General features: G+C 39.5%; 2 protein-coding genes across 2 annotated transcripts; one reads left to right on the top strand and one right to left on the bottom strand.

Moving 5' to 3' along the window:
• Positions 1 to 3185: 3185 nt before the first annotated feature.
• On the top strand, positions 3186 to 17025 carry LOC148847103 (protein NONRESPONDING TO OXYLIPINS 2, mitochondrial-like). Its single transcript, XM_088952170.1, has 3 exons — positions 3186 to 3402; positions 3490 to 3657; positions 16743 to 17025. Exons 1-2 carry the CDS (start codon positions 3281 to 3283, stop codon positions 3638 to 3640), a joined length of 273 nt encoding a protein of 90 aa, XP_088808296.1. The 5' UTR covers positions 3186 to 3280; the 3' UTR covers positions 3641 to 3657; positions 16743 to 17025.
• A 2293-nt stretch (positions 17026 to 19318) lies between these two features.
• On the bottom strand, positions 19319 to 21473 carry LOC148847102 (GATA transcription factor 9-like). The gene is made up of 2 exons (XM_088948396.1): positions 20834 to 21473; positions 19319 to 20430 (listed from the first exon to the last, which is right to left on the bottom strand). The coding sequence occupies exons 1-2, from the start codon at positions 21146 to 21148 to the stop codon at positions 19735 to 19737; spliced, it is 1011 nt and encodes a 336-aa protein (XP_088804522.1). The 5' UTR covers positions 21149 to 21473; the 3' UTR covers positions 19319 to 19734.
• Positions 21474 to 22136: the final 663 nt, after the last annotated feature.

Raw genomic sequence — 22136 nt, 5'->3', positions numbered from 1 at the left:
AATAATAATTATTATTATTATTATAATTATTATTATTATTATTTATTTTTACTAATTATTAATTGTTTTAATATTTTTATAGTCATTAATTGTTTTTTTATTTTAATCGTTTCATTTATTAATTAGTAATTTTTAATTTTTTATTTTTTATTTGCATTGTTTCAATATTATTTTGAGATTGCAAATTATTTTTTATAAGATAATTCAAATTGAACTCAACATAACATATCCAAATATGTTATAGGGGTAAAATAAAAAAATACCCCTACCCCATTCAACCGCCCAAGTCAACGGTTTACTGACCAAATCAACGCTTTTGGGCAAATTAATGGTTTTGGGGTAAACGGAACCAATCACCTGACCGATTCCTAGTTTTTCCGGTCTGGTATAGTTTTGAAAACCATAGTAAAACCAATGAATTTCAGATAGTGAAGGGTTGATCTATCACAAACAAACTTATATATTCAGAGCCTCTAAGAAGTAGAAGAACACCTATGCTTCTTTTAAGATTTAAGACACATAATATCTTTTTAACTTTTCAGATTTCAAATTTAAGATTTATCAAACACCACCTTAGTCTTAAAGCCCTTATGTGGCGTGGTATTCTACCATTGGCGGATGTAGACGATGTGAACTCCAAAGTTACAATTATGATTGAATACCTTAATATAATTTCATTCTTTTCTTGTTTAGATGATTCATAACAAATGAGGAATTTGAGGAAGATATCCCATGCAATATTATTATAGCATGGGAAAAATGGTGGGGTGAACCTCAAATTTGCTCCCAAAGAACATGCCTAACACCAATGTCACATCCCATCGCAACCATATGTTAGGATCATCTCTCCATAAATGAGAAAATCAATTATAAAACGGAGAAATTGCAGAGCTATAAACATTTAAAAGGTCAAAAACCCCTGCTCTACACACCAATGCCCACCCATGAATTGGCATCAATTCCGAGTTGGCACCCACACCAACTGTACTTTGGGCCTAAAAATTTTGACCCTAAGCTGAATGGTCATTCTCTCATTATAAAAATGTCCATCCCACCACCCTAAAGCACAATGTGTATTGAGAACATCTCCAGTATTTGTCATGGGGACCCAATGCACGGTTGGGATGTGCTTTGAGGCGACTGTGGGTCGCGCTCTACACGTGAATGCTGATGCGAATTCCTGATAATCTGTTTAAAGTTAAGGGTAAAAGACCAAGATGAAAAATGTTAAAGAGATGATCAAATTTTTTAGAATATCTATTTTATCCTTTTACGAATTAATGTGCATCTATTTTTACTAAAATAACCCTGTCTCAGCAACTCCATAAATACGTTAGAATACTATTCATCTTTTTCCTCACAACGGACAGTGGCGGTGCACTCCTCCCTCCAACCTTCCCTCTTCTTTAGTGGCTGGGCAACCATGGCGACAGATGGATGCAATGTCAGGCGTCCAACGATGGTACTGGGAATTTTGTTTAGCAACGGGAACGGTACTTTGTTTTCACGTTGGCAACCATGCTTCCTCTAGGGTGGGCAACCCTATAATGGGAGTTTCGTTCATTACAGGGTTAGCACCAAAGTTGATAGCCCTTGTCGGCTCACATCCAAATAACCGGTCACCAAACTGGCTCGGCACTGATCGGAAACTTGAAATGTTATCCGAGGAGAAATATTTATGTTTGAAATTCCCAAAATTGACTTATTGTTTGAAGCATCTATTGCTTGCGTCTTGTTGGTAAACAATTCCTGTTCCGTACTGCTTTAGATAGAAAGTTTGGAGGAATAGATCACATTCATTATGGCCCTCTATAATTCTCTCTGTATAGAACAAGATAAGGAGGTATCCCGCTTTTAATACAGTCAAACTCATTCTAACACTCTGTGCCCATCTTTTGGCATTCATAGGCTCTGGCAGTGAATCCTCTTCTTGCTTGACTCTTCAAAACTAATCTACTTCTGACTTGGGAACTATTGCACATCACCAATTGCTTTTGCACAATAGCTAAAAACTCTTCTGAACCCAGTGGCTGGACCCAATCTATAGGTTATTTGTAGGATCACACTCAAACAACTTAATAAAGCACGATTGGAACTCCAAGCGACACGATCAAATCAAGTTATGAACCCGGAGCTTTCCTTCGCCAGTCTACGACAAGGATAAGCAGATAAGTAAACACAAGCCCTCGGTTAACACAGTCACACTCCAGGACGACAGATGGAAACTCGAAAAATGATTTCGTTTAAGCTTTGAAGTTTTGTTGTGGTATGGGTTGCGATGCGATAGTGTAAGTGCGGCCTGATAACCGCTACAACCTCTACTAGAAATCACTTGGACATCAGGATCGAAGCTTATTCTCGTCGAGATCACTGTTGAGCTTAGAGAATTGATCGAACTAGTGCCCGATCTTCCTTACTATCTACCATTCACATGCAAAAGCTAATCCATGCATGCAAATTCCCCATTCCATTTTCAACTCGAACCAACTCGTTCATTACAGGAGGAAGCATGGTTGGGCCTGTAATGAACGAGAAAACAGAGTACCGTTTCCGTTGCTGAACGAAATTCCCAGTACCATGTTGGATGTTTGACATTGTCATCTATCTCATTTTCGTTGAAACAAAGACTGATTGTTATTGAGGAATTCTCAGATGTGTTTCCCTCACTAACAACTAATCCGCCATTGATTGTTATTGAGGAATTCTCAGATGTGTTTCCCTCACTAACAACTAGTCCGCCATCCCAGTATCATCGTTGGATGACTGACAGTTCGGATGGCCGGAGGTGGAGATCGAATTCAACCGCCATCGTTGTGTGTTTTAGTCGAGGAGAGGGGAATGATAAATAGTTCTATTCTGTGTTTGTGGGGAGAGAGAATCTGAGAGAAATTAAAGAAGAGGGAAGGTTGGAGGGGGAGTGCATCACCATTCTGCCACTGTGCCCCGTGACAAAGAAAATGAACAGTATTCGACTGGATCATAGATTGAGTTGCTGTGATAGGATTATTTTAGTAAAAATAGATGCACATTAACTTTTTCCATTTCGGACATTGACGGAAGGGAGGCATTTATTGAATTTTTTAAAAATAGAGGAGAGATTTCTGTTAAAATTAAACTATAGAGGATATTTTTATGATTATCAGAAACTTAGGGAAGGTTTTTATATTTTACCCTAAAGTTCACGAGCCTTTATACCTCGAAGAAAAATAAAACCTCCTTAAAACCCTTTTCTTCAGCACTGTTTCTTCAGACAGTTCTCTATTAGTCTACTGGTTAAATCATGGCATCTCGATGTCGATCTATCTCAAAACCTGCCCTCAGCTTTCTAAAATCGGCCGTTAACAAACCTACGGGCAAACCCATTTCTTCGATGCGCATTCCTCGCACACATGCCTTTTCGAGGCAATTCGTTCACTCTTCTCAAATTTCATTTGAGTTTTCTTCCAATATATGCAAATTAAACGATTTTTATTATTTTCTTTCTTCCAGGTTACCTTCTGAGGTGGGTTGCATTCAATCACTTCTTCCCCTTCATAGTGCTATTTCTTCGGCACGTCTGACGTCTTGTCTCGGCATTGACTCGAGAAGTTCGAGGTCGCTGTCTCAGGGTATGCTCTGCTGTGCAAACCCAGGAGTTTGATCTCCATCTTTATATTTGTATGTGTAAGACGCTTTTTTCTCTAATTATTGCTTGTTATCTTACATTTTTTTTTTCTCTTTTTTGTCCACACTCTTGTATTTCCCAACCAATGACTTTGCCTCCGCTGGTATCTTAATGTGTGTTCTCATTATTCTTAGTTTTTTACTTATTTATTTGTATTTTGTTCATAATATTATTTCACTGATCATCTTATTTGGTTTGAAAAATTTGGGTTCCGTTTATGGATTGGTTTATACTCTTTATTGAACTATACTTAGGGCTGATTTTGGGGGATTTGAGGTCGAATATGACTGTTAACATTCCTTAACAGGTTATTATCATGAATTAGAGTGGCCTTATCTTTTAATTGGCCCGATAGTGATATGACCTTAATCTGCCTATCGTCTTAATCTTACAGCCTTGATTATCTTTTCTTGTCCGGGACATAAACCGAATGAATACAAAATGCTCAGGTGTCTGAATATATCCTTTGTAACATATTTATGACGGCGGGGTTCTTGATTTTCATAAAATCCCACAATACAGCTCCAAGGCCTTGTTAGTTTAATGATCAATTTATACACATTGACATCAATCCTTTCTTCACGTATGGTTTGCGCTAATTACATTTTGATCCAATTGAGTTTTTGGCTATTTTGGCAATTTTCTTTTATGTTTATTAAAAATGATGTTATAAAAAACTCTTGGTTAGTCAGTCTTACACCATGGGTCGAGGCTCTACCTTGTAAGTTCCTTGTCTCAAAGCAAAAGGTACATTTTATGCACACCAAGGTGCCTAACGTTAAGGATGATAATATACAGTAGTTGGAATATCAAGATAATTTTTATATCTTAGTATTCATCACATGATTGGTAGTTTCTAAAGTTTTTTCCTGTATAAGTCTATAAGATAAAATTTATTTACTGTTCTTAAGATCTTTATGTTTCCTAAGTCCTTTAAAGCTTAAAGGTCATCAAAGTCTTTTGGAGGTATTGATTTCAATTGTTGACTTACTCCTAGAGCTGCATGAGCTAATTACTTTACTTGAAACCCTTAAAGCTGTGAGTTTGTTACCCTCGGAAGGGGATGAGAGAGTTTGGGCACCTGCTGTTAATGGTCTGTTCTCTTGTTATTCCTTTTTCCTACCTTCTGATAATAGCCCTCTCTCTGCCAAATAAATTTGGAGTGGTCCCATTCCCCCTAAAGTTAAGGTTTTCTGTTGGGAAGCAGCTATTCAGGTAATCAATACCCATAAAAGACTCCAAAGAAAGCAGAAGAATTGGTTCATCTCACCTCATGCTTGTATCTTTTGCTTGAAGAGTAGGGAGAGTACCAACCATCTTTTTGCTTCCTTTGTGTGGCAGCATTTTTTGTCCTTGGAAGGTAGAACTTGGGAGGCCCCAGCTGAGGTTGCAGACCTTTTCAACCCAAGCTGGATGAGGTATACTGCTGGAAGGCAAAATTTTTTATAGCAGTGTGTAAGAGGAGTTATTCTTTAGGGATTGTCTACTGAGAGGAATGCTGGAGTTTTTGAAGATAAGTACAAGACAGTGGAGGTGTGTGAACTTCTATTGATAAGGGTGGCTAATTGGGTTTTAGTTTGTGGTGAATTCAGTGTTGTTTCAGTGAATGACTTGCTAAGAGTTTGGCAGGCTGGTGCTAGTTCTTATTTACCTTGAGACCACCAAGACTGGCTGAGTGGTTTCCACCAACAGTTGGAAGGCTGAAATTGAACTTTGATGGGTGCTGTTTGGGAAATCCAGGAGAGTCAGGAGTTGTGGGTGTTGTGAGAGATGAAAGTGGTAATGTTCTTCCTAGTCTCAGGTCCAGCTGGACATGGGATCTCTCTCAGGGCTGAAACGTTGGCAGTAATTCAAGGGTTGGAATCGATAAAGCTAAAGGGGTGGAAAGAAGTGGGCATTGAAGGAGATTTCTAAACGGTTATTTTCTGGCTAAAGAACAGAGAAAAAATTCCTTGGAGGATGGGGCCTTAAGGCCTTTCGTTAAGACAAGCACTATCCTTGGGGGGTCCCCTGAATTCCTCATTCACTTGGATCCCTAGAAGTGCCAATTCTTTGACTGACATGTTAGCTAGAGTGGGAGTGTCTAAGGATCGTCTTGAGTGGGGTTGCCCAGGATTGGATTCTAATGTGTAAATCGTTAGCCTTAGTTTTAGTAGGAATCTACTGAATTAAAAAATATGGAAGAAAGTAGTTTGTTGAAGAGAGAAGGAAGAGAGAAGGAGAAGAAGAGAAGAAGAGAAGAAGAGAAGAAGAGAAATTGAAAAGAAAAGAGAGCAATAATTTGACCGCCCCTTTCACTTATTATTTATACTAAAATAATAGAACAATACAAAGACAACTATGCCCTTATAGAGCGGCAAAACATAAAACAACATATATAACATTCAAAAACATAATAGAATTTGGACTCACATAACTATTGTGGTCCCCATCTCCTATCTAACAACTAACATAAAACATCTATTCAGAAAAACATCATAAAACTGATTAATCTTCAACACTCCCCCTCAAGTTGGGAGTAAATGTCACACATTCCCAACTTGCGTAGATCATGTTCAAGCTTGTTCTTTGCTAATCTTTTAGTGAGAATATCAGCCAACTACAACTCTGAAGAGACATAAGGCAAACAAACTTCTCCGGTTGTTACCCTTTCTCTTATAAAGTGTCTATCAATTTCAATGTGTTTTGTCCTATCATGCTGAATTGGATTGTAGGCAATATTGATTGCAGCCTGATTGTCACAGTATAACATTATAGATTCCTCTGCTTTCACCCCAATCTCACTCAAAAGAGATCTAACCCAAAGAAGTTCTGAGACACCATGAGCCATGGATCTATACTCAGCCTTTCCCCTTGACCTTGCCACAACCACTTGCTTCTTACTCTTCCAGGAGATCAAATTTCCACCTACAAAGGTACACATTCCTGATGTAGACCTCCTGTCATCTAAGCATCTTGCCCAGTCTGCATTTGCATAGGATTCTAGCTTCAGATTCTCATGATATGAGAAAAGAATGCCTCTGCCAGGGTGCTTTTTCAGATATGCAAGTATTCTCTCAATAGCTTCCCAGTGCTGAACCCGAGGTGCATGCATGTATTGACTCACAACATTGACAGCATAAGAAATATCTGGTCGTGTCATACACAAATACAGTAGTCGGCCCACCATTCTTTGATATCTCCCTACATCCTTTACCAATTCACCATCCACACCATTAATTCTTTGATTTGGATCAATAAGAGTGTCTGCTGGTTTGGTCCCTAGCTTCCTAGTCTCTCGCAGTAGGTCAAGTACATACTTTCTCTGTGAAATGAAGATCCAATGCTTGGATCTTGCAACTTCAATCCCTAAGAAGTACTTGAGCTCACCAAGATCTTTGATATCAAATTCTTGCTACAATGATTTTTTGAGATCATCAATCTCCTCCAGATCATTTCCTGTCACCATTATATCATCCACATACACAATCAGAATTGACACCAGAGCATCTCTCCTCTTCACAAAGAGGGTGTGATCAGACCGTGTCTGTGTGTATCCAAAACAGATGAGTGCCCCTCTGAACCTGTCAAACCAAGCCCTAGGTGGCTGTTTCAGTCCATACAGAGATTTTCTGAGTCTGTACACCTTTCCTTTACCAACATTTTCATAAAAGCCTATTGGAATGTCCATATATACCTCTTCCTGTAAATCACCATTGAAGAAAGCATTTTTTACATCAAGCTGGAACAAGGGCCATGAATAGGTGGTTGTTAGAGATAAAAGGATATGAACTGAATTCATCTTATCTATTGGTGCAAAGGTTTCCAGATAATCAACACCATAGGTCTAGGTATACCCTTTTGATACCAATCTTGCCTTGTACGTCTCTATCTTGCCATCGGCCTTATACTTCACTGTGAATACCCATCAACATCCGACTGTCTCCTTGTTTGGGGGGAGATCAACTATTTCCCAAGTTTGGTTTTTGATCAATGCATTCATCTCATCTTGCATGGCTGTTTTCTACTCAGGTTTGGTGAGAGCCTTAGTAACATTCCTAAGTATAGACACAGAATCCAAGGAAGAAAGAAAAATACTGTAGGAGGGTGATAAGGCACTGTAGGAAAGATGGTGTGAAATGCAGTGGGTTGTACACTTTTTCTTCCCCTTACGAAGTGCAATGGGAAGATCAAGGTCAATGGGATCAGCTGCAACAATGGTGTTAGAGATAGAAACATCATCATCAGAAAATATAACAGGCTCAGGCTCAAGAGGAATACTTGGAACTGTATCTGCTGAATCTGGAGTTTCAAAAGGACTGACAGACAGTGGTGTGGAGTCAACCATCATCTGTCGGCGCTGATATTGCTATGAGGCTGCCCGTAGTGGCTCAGACAATGAAACTAGAGGTGCAGGTGTTGGATGAACTGATAGAGGCACCACAGAAACAAGAAGAGAAACAAATTGTGAGTTCTTCTCCCCAAAACTCGCCCTCTTAGGAGAACCACTCGAAAAGAAGAATGTGGATTCAAAAAAGATAACATCCATAGTGACAAATTTGCTCATTGACACTAGGTCATAACAGCAATACCCCTTTTGGTTCTGAGCATACCAAAGAAAAACACATTTCTTGGCCTTAGGATCCAATTTCTTGCGATGAGGGCTAAGAATGTGAACAAAAGAAACACAACCAAAAACCCTCAGAGGTATGTGAAATATCTCTCCATCTGGAAAAAGAAAGCTAAATGGCACCTTAAACTCCAAAGTTCGTGAAGGAACACAGTTAATCAAATGCACGACCGTAAGAACTGCATCTCCTCAGAACTGCACAGGAACTGAAGCACACACCATAAGACTCCTTGCCACCTCCACAATGTGTTTGTTTTTCCTCTCAGCAACTTCATTTTGTTGCGGTGTATATGCACAACTGCTCTAATGAACTAGACCATGTTCTAAGAGATACGTGGTTAGGTCCTTCTTAAAGTACTCTCTGGCATTATCTGATCTAAAAGCCTTAGTTCTCACTCCAAATTGTGTGAGAACCATTTGGTGGAATTGTCGTACTAAGTTAGGAACCTCATCATGTGATCTCATCAAATATATCCAAGAATATCATGTATAATCATCCACAAACAAGATAAAGTAACGGAATCTTCCCATGGAAGGGATTTGATATGGCCTCCATACATCAGTGTGAACAATATTTAAAGCAGAAGTACTTCTTTTATTACTTGGTTTAAAAGACTGTTTACAATGCTTTCCTAACTGTCAATTCTCACACTCCAAAGTAGATAATTGAACGGACTCAAACAACTTTGCGAAAAGACATTTCAAAGAACTAAAAGAAAGATGTCCCAAGCGATTATGCCAAAGCATAATCTGGTTCACTGACTCTGACCCACTACTATTGTTACTGCTAACATGATGGCCTTGATGTCTCGGAATCTCATATAGAAGGTAGACTCCATTCACCTCACGACCACTCCCAATAATCTTCTTTGACTCCAAATTCTGCAAAACACAATTACCAAGAAGAAAGAACACATAATAGTTTAAATTTTTTGTCAAAGAACTAACAGACAGTAGGTTGGTATGAAGTTTAGGGACATGTAAAGCAGAAGGTAGAGTTATATCATTGGTCACTCTAACTCTCCCCTTCCCAACAATGGGTATATGTGAATCATCTGTTGTAGAGACTATGTCTCTACTAGAGCACAACTGATAGGAACTGAAAATGGTAGGGGCATCATATGCTCAGATGCTCCTGAGTCTATACTCAAGGGAGGCCCTTCCTTACCTGAAATGGATGCAAGATTTGCAGTTGCATATGAACTACCTGTATGTGCAAAGGAAGTGGTGTAGTTCGCTCTTGCATTTTGCTGTCCATTTGGAAGGTTAGAGCTGGGTGAATCTTTCTTACTCATAAGCTGTCCAAACCTCTCCAATTCTGTTCTCACTAATGCTACTGCAATGGATTCCCAATCAGCTTGGGAGAGAGGGGCTGAAGAGTCTCTTATAGTGGCTTCATTTGCATTTCCCTTCTTGTTTCTTATTTGAGCAGGCATATGATTTGGATGAAGCTTCTAACAAGTGTCCCTGGTATGCATAGGCTTTTTGCAATAATTACACACCAAGTCCTTATCTTCCCTTCTAATCTCACTACTCCCGGTCTCCATTCGACTTAGGTTTTATTGTACCAACCATAGCCGACTGGTCAATCCCAAGCTGTCTCAACATTACATTCCTCTTACTCTCCTCTCCAGAGACAAAAGCATAGGCCTGAGAAAGTGTCACACCTTCCCTAGAAAGAATATGTTGCCTAGCAATGTCAAATTCAAGGTTCAACCCTACCAAGAACTCGAAAACCCTATTCCTCTCTACCAGTCTGTGATAAGTTGCTGCATCATTTACATTTTCTCATACTACAGTTTCTAAGTGATCTTTTTCCTGGTATAGGGTTTTCAGTATGGAGAAATACACAGCAAGAGGTTTTTTTCCTTGTTTCATACTTGTCACCTGATTTCTCAACTGATAGGCTCTGGCTTCATTTTGCTTCTGAGAGTAGGTTTCAGTCACTCCATCCCAAATCTCCTTAGCAGTATTAGCCCATAGGATTTTTTTTGCAATATGAAGTAACATAGACTTACACAACTAGGACATTACCATGTAATTCTCTTCCACCCATCGGGAAGAGTCTGTATCAGGTTTCTTCTCCTCCCTAGTGAGATACCCTAATTTTCCATGGGCACCAATAGCCATCTTAGCCAATTTTTCCCACTCCAAATAATTTGTACCATCAAGTTTTACTGTAGTAATAATCCCAGACCCAAAAATATCACTACTACCTCCAACACAGTCCCACAGTACCAGTAGATTTCATCTCAGTATTCCAACTCTCCATTTTACTTCAAACAGTTCAACAGTAAGAAAAAAATAGATTGGAGGCCTTCAAAAAATAATTTAATATCACACTCACAGAAACCAACCCTTCCGGAAGAAGAAAACCCTAGCTGGAGGGAAATCTCTCTCCTCCCCACGGCTCCCAATAGAGAGAAAAGTGAATCGATCACTCTGAGAGGCTTAGAAAATTCCACAAACCAAACTGCCCTCTTTATAAAATCAAAAGAAAACTAACAATACTTGGGCGCCCAAGATCAGATGAAAAACAAAGAGTCCAACTTTTCTGGGACTCTTCCCCATACTCCAATTCTTCCTGATTTTGATGCCGAATAGTATATCACCTTCTTGATGTCTAGATCCCACAAAAAACTCCAAGAGCTGGGCAATCTATAGCAGATCGATCAGCCCTTTACTACTTCATGTAGTCGGCTGATCTAGGGCTGCATGAGAATGCTTCAAGAAACCCTAGCCGATGCTCTAATACCAAGTAAGAATTTGCTGAATTAAAAAATATGAAAGAAAGTAGTTTGTTGAAGATCTTTTTCTCTCTTTTTTTTTTTTTTTTTTTTTACTTGGCTTGTATGGGGCTGGGTTGAGAGTGTGAGAGAGGGATTTTTGTGACCTTGGGCTTTTGGGCAGGGCAAGCTTTATCCTCTCTCATATCCTTTTATGGAGAAGTACGGACAGGTCCAATGCAGATTTCTGATTTCCACTGCAGAGCTATAAACATTCAAAAGGTCAAAAACTCACACTTTATGCACCCATACCTACCATTAATTGGCATCAATTCCGAGATGGCACCAACCCCAAATGTACTTTGAGCCTACTAATTATGACCCTGGGATGAATCTTCATTCTCCCTATCTTTTTATTATATAATAGAACAGTACAAAGACAACTATGCCCTTATAGAGCGACAAAACATAAAACAGCATATATAACACTCAAAAACATAATAGAATTTGGACTTGCATAACTACTGTGGTCTCCACCTCCTATCTAACAACTAACATAAAACATCTACTCAGAAAAACATCATAAAACTAATTATTGTTCAACAGTTTTTCTTTTTCTTTTTCTCTTTCTAAGCTTCAGCTTTGTTCTTGGGACATCCTTTTGAGGCTGGTCAGATGTATTATGTATTTTCAGCTTCTTATTTAATGAATTTCACCTGTTACTTCTAAAAAAAAGTTAATCTAATGGGCACCAACAAGTTTGTACTATGTAGCCATTGGGATGCATTGTGGTTTGCCTATGAATTTCTGTGTGATCACTTTTGAAGGGATTGAAACCGATTACTTTTATCACTTTTCATAGTAATTTAGGATTGGATGCCTTTGAGAGAGGCAGTTTTTAGATGAACCTTTCTTTGAGAGTGTTCATATTATCAATTGCAGTTGTAATATATCCCAACGAACAAGGTAGACTCACCCTGCTTTGGAGCCTTAGTATTTTGAGGATTGAACAAGACAGACTCACTCAAGGAGCGGCACTCTTCCCTTATTTGTTTGCAATGATCATGGATGAATTGACTAAGCATATTCAAGAGGAGGTCCTGTTGTGTGTGTTGTTTGCTGATGGCATATTATTAATTGATGAAACTAGTGGGCTTAAATGTGAAATTGGATCTTCAGAGACATGCTCTAGAAACAAGAGGTTTTAAGATAAGTTGGACTAAAACAGAATATGTAATCATCATAAATTTAACCTTGATAATGATAATAGGGGTGGAAACAAGTGTACAATAATGGTTGAATACCTCAAAGTAACTTCTTTGATTTCCTTGCTTAGGTGATTCATAACAAATGAGAGATTTGAAGAAGATGTCCTATAGAATATTAGAGTGGCATGGGCAAAGTGGAAGGGTGAAACTGGAGTGCTACGTAGATAGGAGAATATCACTTAAACTGAAAATGCAAGTTTTGTAAAATGGATGACGGTGTTGGGCACTTGATACTCAAGAAACATGTTCAAAAAATAAGAGTAACAAAGATGTGAATGCTGAGACGGATGAGTGGGAAACGTAGAAAAGATGGGATTAGAAACAAGCATATTTGTGGAAATCTAGAGTAGTCCTGATAGCCAATAAAATGGGGTAAAGTAACTGTGATGATTTGGTCATGTATATAGAAGAACATCTACAACACCAGCAGGAAGTGCCCAATTGCAAGTTGAAGGGTCTGGGAATGCTAGTGGAAGGCCAAAAAATACATGGGCTGAATTAGTTTGTGACGGGAATCAACTTAAGGTGTATCAAAAGAGAACCAAAGCTGCTCCTATGCTTATTTGTCATCATTACAATGATATCCCTCATTGGAGCTGGGTTAGCAGTGGAACAACATGGGAAGATCCTGGAGTTTTCTATCCACTTTAAGATGCTCTTTGTGTGGTTAAATTTGCTGCTGAACATGACTTATTTGACTTGCATTTCTGGACAGCAAGGGCATTTTTTTTTGTAATTTTGCATGTTTTGGAGGTTATGTTTGGGGACAGGTTTTAGCTTAGTAATTTCCCTTTGTTTGGCTTTATGTTTGTAATTGTTTGGGGGCATGTTTAGTCTAATTTAGCTTCTTTTTGTAAGTGGTTCATTTGAAGAGCAATTTTGGCTTATGAACAAAGTAAGTTTCTCTACAGAATTTGGTGTGATTGCCTAGGGTTTTCATCTTAGTTCCATTTCTTCTCTTCTCTTTTTTCTTTTGTTAGCTCTTTGTTTCTGTGCAACACACCTAGACCTAAGTTTAGTTGCAAGGATAATGCTGAATCACAAAGATCTTGCATCAGTTAGCAATGATTTAAGGCCCTATTGTTCAACAGTAGACATTGCACTGAATAGAGTGGAACGGCGGAGCAGGATCTATGCAGCCAAAACCATATAATTTGGACAGGATTTTTGTTGGGTTGAATATATTGAGTTGACCTCAAACTCCTTTGGCTGAAACTGGTCTGTGCACTTAAAAAGCCATCGTACTTTGCAAGATGTTTTTTAAGGCTAAAAATTGGTCAGCTAAAATCTGAGAACGAAAAAATGTTTGACTTTGAGTTATAGGGCATTGCTGTTGCTACTGATTGAAGAGAAGATTACTCTCCTATCATTTTCTTCAGAGAAAAGGTCACAGATTACAGAGGACAAGGATGTTTGCTGAACCTTTTTCTTTCTTTTTTGATAACTAAAAGATAACTTATATCAAAGTTGCAAAAGGTTACAACAGCTGATAGAAAATCCGGTGGGACAGACTGCCACAATTTTGTTCCTGTAAAACACTTTGCTGTTTTGGGCCAACTTGGGAGCAGCTTGATTACATCCTTTCAACATGCCTAAACCTAATGAAAGAAAGGTTAGCAGACACCGACTTTATCTCATCCACAACTTCACGGGGGGTTAGATTGTTAGAATCAGATTCTGACAAAGTTTTTACTGCCACAAGAGTCAGATTCAAACGCCATGTAATTTCCACCTTTGTTCCACAGCAAAAGACGCTGCCTTCAGTATAGCTTGGAGCTCACCCTCCAGAACACCATCACTTCAATTTACCCACCTGTAGCTACAAGAAAGTCTTGGTTAGTAAAATCTACAATTCCAAAATTGCCTTCCCTATTGTCCGAACTTCCAAGGCCCGCATCACATCCAATTATGAAAAAATGTGAAAGGCTATTATGATTGATTCCATCTCTTCTCATAGAATTTCAGTCATAGGCCTTGTTCGCATCTGGATAAGTCATTTACCTAGGTAAATACACTTACCTGGGGGAAACACCAGTGTTCTTTTATTCTCCAGGTAAAGTTGTACAATGACTGTTTTATCCAAAAAGTGACTTTATTGAAGGGACAATATTGTCCCATCACGTATTAGTAATTTTTGGTGCAGATGGGTAAGTGATTTACCCAAATCTCAGGAGGGTATTACTTGCCTAGATAAATGAACCGCTCAGGAATCATTCTTTTCTACAGTACCCACTATTTACTGAAATAAGAGCACATGTTTATTTCTTTTCCGTGGGACCCACCAACTTATCTGCCCCCACTTCCTGGAAAACGAACGAGGCCTTAGTCCCAAACATACCTACATTATTCTTATCCCTATCACCTAAACATCTGAGAAAATTTGAAACCCTGTATAAAACCTAATGCACAGGCCTTGTAATATTCTGAAAAATATGGTCATTTCTCGCTTACCATATACCCAAGCCAAGAAATCTTTTTTCTCAGAGAGACTATCCAAAGAAGAAAGGACTAACCATATGAAAAAACACCATCAGCTTGAAAATTTTGGAGCCTGACTCCCTACCTACTAGAAAATACGATGGCCCTAGAAACCATAATCCAAAGAAGACTCAGTTTCTTCATCACAAAAGACACACGTGTCATCTTCAATACAACCGATTTGTGAAAGATCTCCTTATTTTGGAGAAGGTAAAGTAATTTTATTAATAAAACCATAATTATGCCAGGTGTGGGGGTTCAATCATCTGAACCCCAACCCCACAGAGAACTTTTAATCACAGAAGCACTTCTAATTCTGATACCTAACAAAAATAGCTTGAATCATGGAGGGACTTCTAATTTCCAAATCATTTTAATACATAAATACAATTCCGCTGACAAGCTCCTACTGCTAGTCTTCTGAAAGTTAAAACAGAAATCTTTAACCTTGAACTTGCCTGAAACAGGAGTCCAAATAATAGTTTTATAAGGTTTTCTTTTGAAGAAACGAGTTATTCATTATGTTTTGGTGCTTATTTCTTTTTCTTTTTCATTTCCTGTTTAATCTTTGCTCGAAGTTAACTTTATAGTGTTTACTTTTTCAATAGTTTCTTTTTGTTAGTGAGACAAAGTAAAATTCTGTAGATCAATATTTGTTTCCTAGTGGGAGCAGAAGATTTTGGCAGAAGGCTGCCCACCCTTCAGGTTCATTTTTACCAATGAAAACAGAGAAAAAAATGCTAAAAGGCCATTATCCAATATGGGTCCAATCTGTCGGGTCCTGGAAGTGGACTGGACATGGACCTATCCCAGACCAAGATTTTATCATTACACCAAGTAATATCCCCTATAAAAAGTAAAAAGAGAAGATTCTGTTGAACAAATATGATAAAATCTAGCAAACTGGTTGTCCTCATTACTCTTGGTTAATCTGTATTCAGTATGATATTTATCCGGACCTCCAAGGCTATAGCAAGTCAGAACCATATCTTAGACTGATGTCCACCTATATTGTTGTTCCACTTTGAGGAATTTTGGCCCTGATGTTAGACATGACTAAGAAGTAAGAGTTGTGCATTACATAAAATTGGTATTTGAAGGAATCATATTGAGTGGGGATGATTCATATGGAAGTATGTAACTGGTATAAATGGTTTCTGGTGTATGTTAGAAGTTCATGTGAATGTCCGCAACAAAAGTGGCGCTTGTAGAGAACGTTTGGTAGTATAATGCCAATCGTTTTGTGTTGACCCTTTCCACTTCCATACATAGTTCCACATTGAAGATCAGTTCAGTTACTTTTCCAAGTGGAGATTACCATATTTCAAGTAGAAGGAATGATTTCTATTTGACTAAAAGAGAAGTGTAGAACATTTTTTTAGATAAGTAGAAGCAGAAAATAGAAATACTTGTGCATAGTCTATGGAAGCTTTGCCAATGTAATCTTCATTTTGACCTTTTGCAAGGTAGATTAGTCATTGAATCTGCAGTATGAGTAACAACTAACAAGGGGACTTGACTTCGTATTTTCTGTGTGCCTAAGGAGTCACATGCAGGTTGTGTTTGATGTTCAGTGATTCCCCTAGTGCTAGTGGGTTTTGCGAGACCATGTGCCTAGTTAGCTCAGGTGGAGCAGTTCAAGCACACATGACATGATCATGACATCCTGTGCTTGCAAGTGGTTTTGCTAATAAAATATTGCTCACTAAATCATGTCGTATAAATCAGTTCATGGTCAAAGCATTGTTTGTTAGTAGCTAATCTGCCTTTGTTAAATACTTAAATGTGGGATATTTATAATGATGCTACCTATTTCCTAGCAAACGGAATCAAATATCCGTGGCTGTGTTCTAACCTTGTCCAGTGCTTCTTTGCTTTTTACGTTTCATTTTATTTCTGGGATTAGTTTTTCTTTTCTTATTTTTTTTATTTGCACAGGCGAGTTAATACTGATATTTTCTCCCTTGCTCATTCTTCCCCTCTGAGTGCTTGTTAAGAACTAGGTCTGAGCGTGCCTCGATAAAGAATCAAAGGATGGAACACGCCAAAGGTTGGAGATGGAAACAATCTATCTATTGGACAGAGGGAGTGAGAGACTTGGGGCCCTGGCATCATGTTGGCCTTGCTATTGAGTTCTTTGACAATTGTGTAACATGGAAATTGTTGTCATAGCAATAGCATATCAAGTTACTGATTTTTTTGGGGTTCAATAATATGCTTTTGACATCACCAATACTCTTCTTCTTTAATTATTCAGTGTTTTGTGTTCTTTTCTTGAAATGGATTTTCCTGTGGGCCTGTGGCAAATGTGGTACTTTGGCCTAGTTGGTTTTTCACTTGTAGAAGGCTTTCTCCTGGTTTGCATCGTCTCCATTGACATTGAGCATACATGCTCATGCATGAACAAATGGAGGATAGTCGTGTGATAGCATAAATGACATGTGTGGTGGACCTGCTCTTGCTAGTGCTAGCAACCCCAAAGCAAAACCCCAATCCTTTTGGGTTAATAAAAAATCTGGTCGGCCACGTGAAATGCACATGCAAGGTGGGTTGGGTTGGAGGAGGTGATTGTGGTTGTGGGAGTGTAGTTAGATCCCCATGGCTGTTGGCCCTACTTGTACTGTTCTACTATCTAAACAAAACCCCTTTTTAAGGGAGACCTCAGCCGTTGGCCCATTGCGTTTGCGTGCGTCCACGTTCTTCTCTACTACTTAATTACCTATTTCTTTTAATATATACATGTATTTGAATAATACAAGAGAGTGCATGTGGGGAGGTGTCAATGACATCTCACAGCTTGTACTTGGCATCTTTTTTCTTCTTTTACATTTTATGCGTCACTTACAAAAGGAGTTGTTGTTACTTGAATACTTGTTGCTTGTTGGGTTGGATTGGATGGGACTCAGACCGAGAGAGTGGGACTTTGCCGCAAAGTAATGGCGTACCAGGATTCATGTTCATGTGGACACTCACTCAAATCCGACGGCCAGCCCCTATGGTATGGATTCGCCACGTTATCTATCCACGTGGCTAGTATTTTATGGATTGGATTTGGGGATACGGAAAACCTGACGGACGGACGTCCTTTTTGGTGCTTATTCCTCACTCTTTACTTGATAGGTATGTGATGTCCTGTTGTTTACGTAAAGTAAATAATACAGATAAGACCAAGGGTGAGAGTTGCAGCGAAAGCCATGTATACATGTAGCAGAGATCATTGTTGATGGAAAAGCAATTATATCACCTGGCTGGCTGGAGCACCCAGTTCATGGAAAGTAACCATGAACCATCCCACCTCCCACCTGATACCAACCGATGGGACCCGCCGCTAGGCGCTAGCTGCTTGGGAATAAGTTGTAAGTTGTAAGTTGTAACGCTTCAAAATGACGAGATTCCCTAAAATGTTGACTCGACTGAACGGTGTTTCCAAATCCAAAAAGTGATTAACAGTGGAGGTTCAAGGTTGAGGTAGTAGCTAGTACTTAGTAGGTGGTGCATCCCTGATCGTGATCGGTGGCTGATCCCCCTCCAATCTCTCCAGAAACATGATGGAAGTGAATATTTTAGTTTTCCTTTTTTCTACCAATAATGGAAAACAGTGCGCAGCGAACGGCAAACTCTTCATGCAAGTCACGTGATGCACTCATACATGTTTTAACCGTTGTTAAACGTGTCACCATCATGAATTGAATTCATGATCATAGGCGTCCCCTTGACACTTCTATGCACACATGGATGGAGGTCTGGGTCTGTGATCATCGGGAGCAAAGCCTAGAGTGCGATCAGGGATGGCATGTGATTCACCGCAGTATTCGCTCTCGTCTGACGAAGTGACGAAGCGATATTATATACAAAATAAACAAATAAATACATGGATGGAGGCCTGAAGGGTAGAGGAGAGGTAGTTGCAGTGAAGAGTGAAGAATGAAGAGGATGACTACTACTACTACAGAGAATTGGGTGGGGAAGGGCCCTGTGGATTAGCAATTGTCTAGGATCGAGCGGACAGTCGTATCTCTCTAAAATATTATCCATCGTATCGTACCTCTTATAAGCCATGTGCCCAGCTTACGAGCTAAAGGCATCACCTGGCCCACTCCTTCCCCATTCCGTGCAAAAGAAGATACTACTAACATAGTAGCGCTTACCGGATTCCAATAAATGCAACCATGAACCTCCCCCCTCTCTCAGTTTCTGTTTATGGAAATTATCACCGGACACACTAACACAGTACGTCGTCGACTCGTCGCTCTAGCTCAGCCTCGACTCGAGGCTCTCCATAATTCCTATATCCTTCGCGGGATTCCTGAACAATGTGCCAAAGGGTACGGCTTCTTTAAGTTGTCACCATTATAATAATAATAATAATAATAATAATCTAACTCTGTAACGGCCAGATCTCGTCCCGTCTAACCCAGCACATGCTTCTTGTTTATCAGATTGGCTCCGATGACAAGAGAATTGAAATTCTAATGGTCCAACCTATCAAACCTGGTTTCGAGTAGCTAAACCTGAGATTTCAGTAGAGAGTGGACGTTCTTCTGGGGGGCTTTATCAGTCATCACAATAGAACTAGCACTAGAGAGTGCAAACTGCACAACATATTTGCTTCTCTAGGAAGCTTTAAGCGTTAAAATGAGAGTGCAAACAAAACAAACATTTCTCCAAAATGGGAATATTTGCTTCCAGAATTTGCCCAATTCGGCCGAAATGGAAAGCAAAAAAAATTGTCAAGAAAAAAAAAAGGAACAGAAACATTAGAGTTCAGTACCATTTCCACCTTTTCCTTCTTCCTCCATTTTCTTTTGCTTGGTAATTCTGCGGCAGAGAATTTAAAACCTACGAAGTTTCAGAGTTAGGACCAAAATCAGATCTCTTACAACAAGAAAATCAGAAAATTACGGAAATTCTCCGGAGAATTATGTCTGCTAAAACTGTCGAGCTGAATTGAGTTCTGCACGAGTGAATCCGCTAAACAGTACTGATCAATCAGATTAGCTGCCTGAAATCGGGCCCGGCGTGGTGGTGGATTAAATAATCCTCACCGCTAGATACATCGAAAATTGGGTTAGCGTGAAGGAACTGTTGCTGCTGAGCCCTCTGCAACTCCTTCTGTCGTCGAAGCTCCAGTACTTTTCTATGCGAATTGGAGTGTTTCGTGAGAACAAATGTCGGGCTCGCTGCCGGCCGGTACTCTGGGACCAATCTCCCTGACTTGTACCGGACACCGCATGCGTTGCAAAGCGTCTTCGGACCCATGGGCCCGGTCCGCCACTGCGGTGTCTTGTCGGTAGCACAATGCAGGCATTTCCGCCCCTCGCCATTGCCACTTGCACCGTCTGAACTTTCTCTCTTCTTCAGTGTCCCTTTCGTGCTTTTCTTACCGGAACTCGTTGCAACATCGGATTCCGACGACGATGTTGTCGGCGACAGTACGAGCAGTCTTGAAGACCAGTTGCCCGGAGCCGCGCGGGAACGCTTGCTTCTCGCTTTGGCGGGAACTGACATCTCTGGGCGAAATACCGAGTTATTCTTGTTGTTCTCTGGTTGGAATTCTCGAGTTTCGGATACATCATCCGTGCGCGCTTTCATCCCAGAAATCAGTTGCAGTTTCTGCAAATCCTCGCTTGAGAACGATTCCTCCACGAAATTCGAGAGCCATTCAAGCTCAGCTAAGTCGTCGTACTGTCAAAAATATAAAATATAAATATATTAAAACTAGACTCAGAAAATTGTTTCTTCTTCTTTTCAGAACATTCGAATGCAAATGCGTTTTAAAAAATTTTGCACCATCTATCAGTTTCTCTTACGAGAAGCTGAATTGTAAGCCATGAAAACATAGCGACAATTTACAAAACTTATCGAAACAATTGCTGACCGAATTCTTCGATAACTTTCATACATATAGGTCTAAAATGAAAACCAGCATTTAGAAAAGAGGATTCAAAACCACGCCAAATTAGACACGGTTCAGTAATTTTCCGAAATTTTCGCCCTACTAGAAAATGACAATCGACACAATGCATTCTCGAAAAAGAAAAAATAAAAACAAATAAGCTAGAGCATATTATTTCTCATTAGAAATTACTGGCACACAGAGGTCTCCGGAGAATTGAGCATCAGGAAAATTCCTGCAACCGAGGTCGCCGGAAATTTGCGTATCGGATCCTGAAAATGAGGAATTGCAGCTGTCGAGGACGGTGACCGTCGACGAGTCTGTCGAATTCCCCGTTATTGTGTCGAAGGTCCCCTCCGTGATCACAGCATCTTCATTGGAGAAGTCGAGGAGGTCATCGATAATGAAATGGTCGCCGGACTTAGAGTCGGCAAGGCGTTTTTCCGGCGTGAATTGAGGATTTCCTGCGCGGCAGTAGCCGCCGTGGAAGAATTCCGGTGCTTCCATTTATGTGTCCTTGGGCAAACTTAGGGCTTGCTTCCGGTAAGAGAAAGAGTGAGCGTTTCTGTTCGGGGGAAAGAGAGAGAGAGAGAGAGAGAGAGAGAGAGAGAGAGAGAGAGAGAGAGGGAGGGAGAGGAGAGAAAGAGTAGGGTTTATTTCTGTTTGAAGGTGACAACCGGACAGCTAAAATGGAGGATTTGGACGAGTAAAAAGAAGCAACCCCCCAGAAAAAAAAGTTAAAATAAATAATAAAGCATCTTTACCTGCCATGAAAATTAAATAAATTCGGTGCTAAACTTTAAAAAGCAATCCTTACTTCTCTCGCTTGCCTGAAGGCGTCAAAATAAAAAACAAGAAAATAGCCTTACTTCTCTCACAATTACGTAAATACCCTCCTTTTTGCTGGCATACGTAATACGTTACTTGACCATGAAATGAAATTCAAATTCTAGTCGTTACTTCGAGCTCAGTATGTCTGTTTTTCCATTACCACCCTCCATAAATGTCCAAAATTAGCACGTTGACAAGTGAAGACGATGGACTTTTAGTCATTTTGGGACGTAATGGCAAGATGGAGTTTTCTGTCTATGCATGATATTCGGGGGTATATAAGTAATTTCATAAAAAGGAGATTTATTTATTTAATTACTTAAAAATTGTGATAAAATAAAGTGTTCAATTCAACTCCTTAGGAACCGATCTAGCTGGTTTGTCGCTGTGACTCGTGCATTAGCGTCCAAGTTTACAGCCGGATTCCTCTGCTTTATTTTTTCTCCTCGAGAGTTGCGTTAGTTTTTTCTTTTCTTCGCCTCACTGAATTCTCGTTTTTTTAATAATAATTTTCTGTCCTATTTTGCCCTTTATTAAATTCTTAACTCACGTTTAAGCACGACGGTTACAGCTCAACTGGATATTACATCGACGTCTCTTAGCGCACCACGTGTCATCCTGCAGTTCTTTTTCGCTTTTAATCTTCTATTGCCACGTAGGAGTA

This window comes from Nelumbo lutea, chromosome 6 (assembly GCF_056320005.1).
Source record: "Nelumbo lutea isolate HS-2025 chromosome 6, American lotus-T2T, whole genome shotgun sequence".
Classification (NCBI taxonomy): Eukaryota; Viridiplantae; Streptophyta; class Magnoliopsida; order Proteales; family Nelumbonaceae; genus Nelumbo; species Nelumbo lutea.
This window is presented reverse-complemented; position numbering and strand designations above follow the sequence as displayed.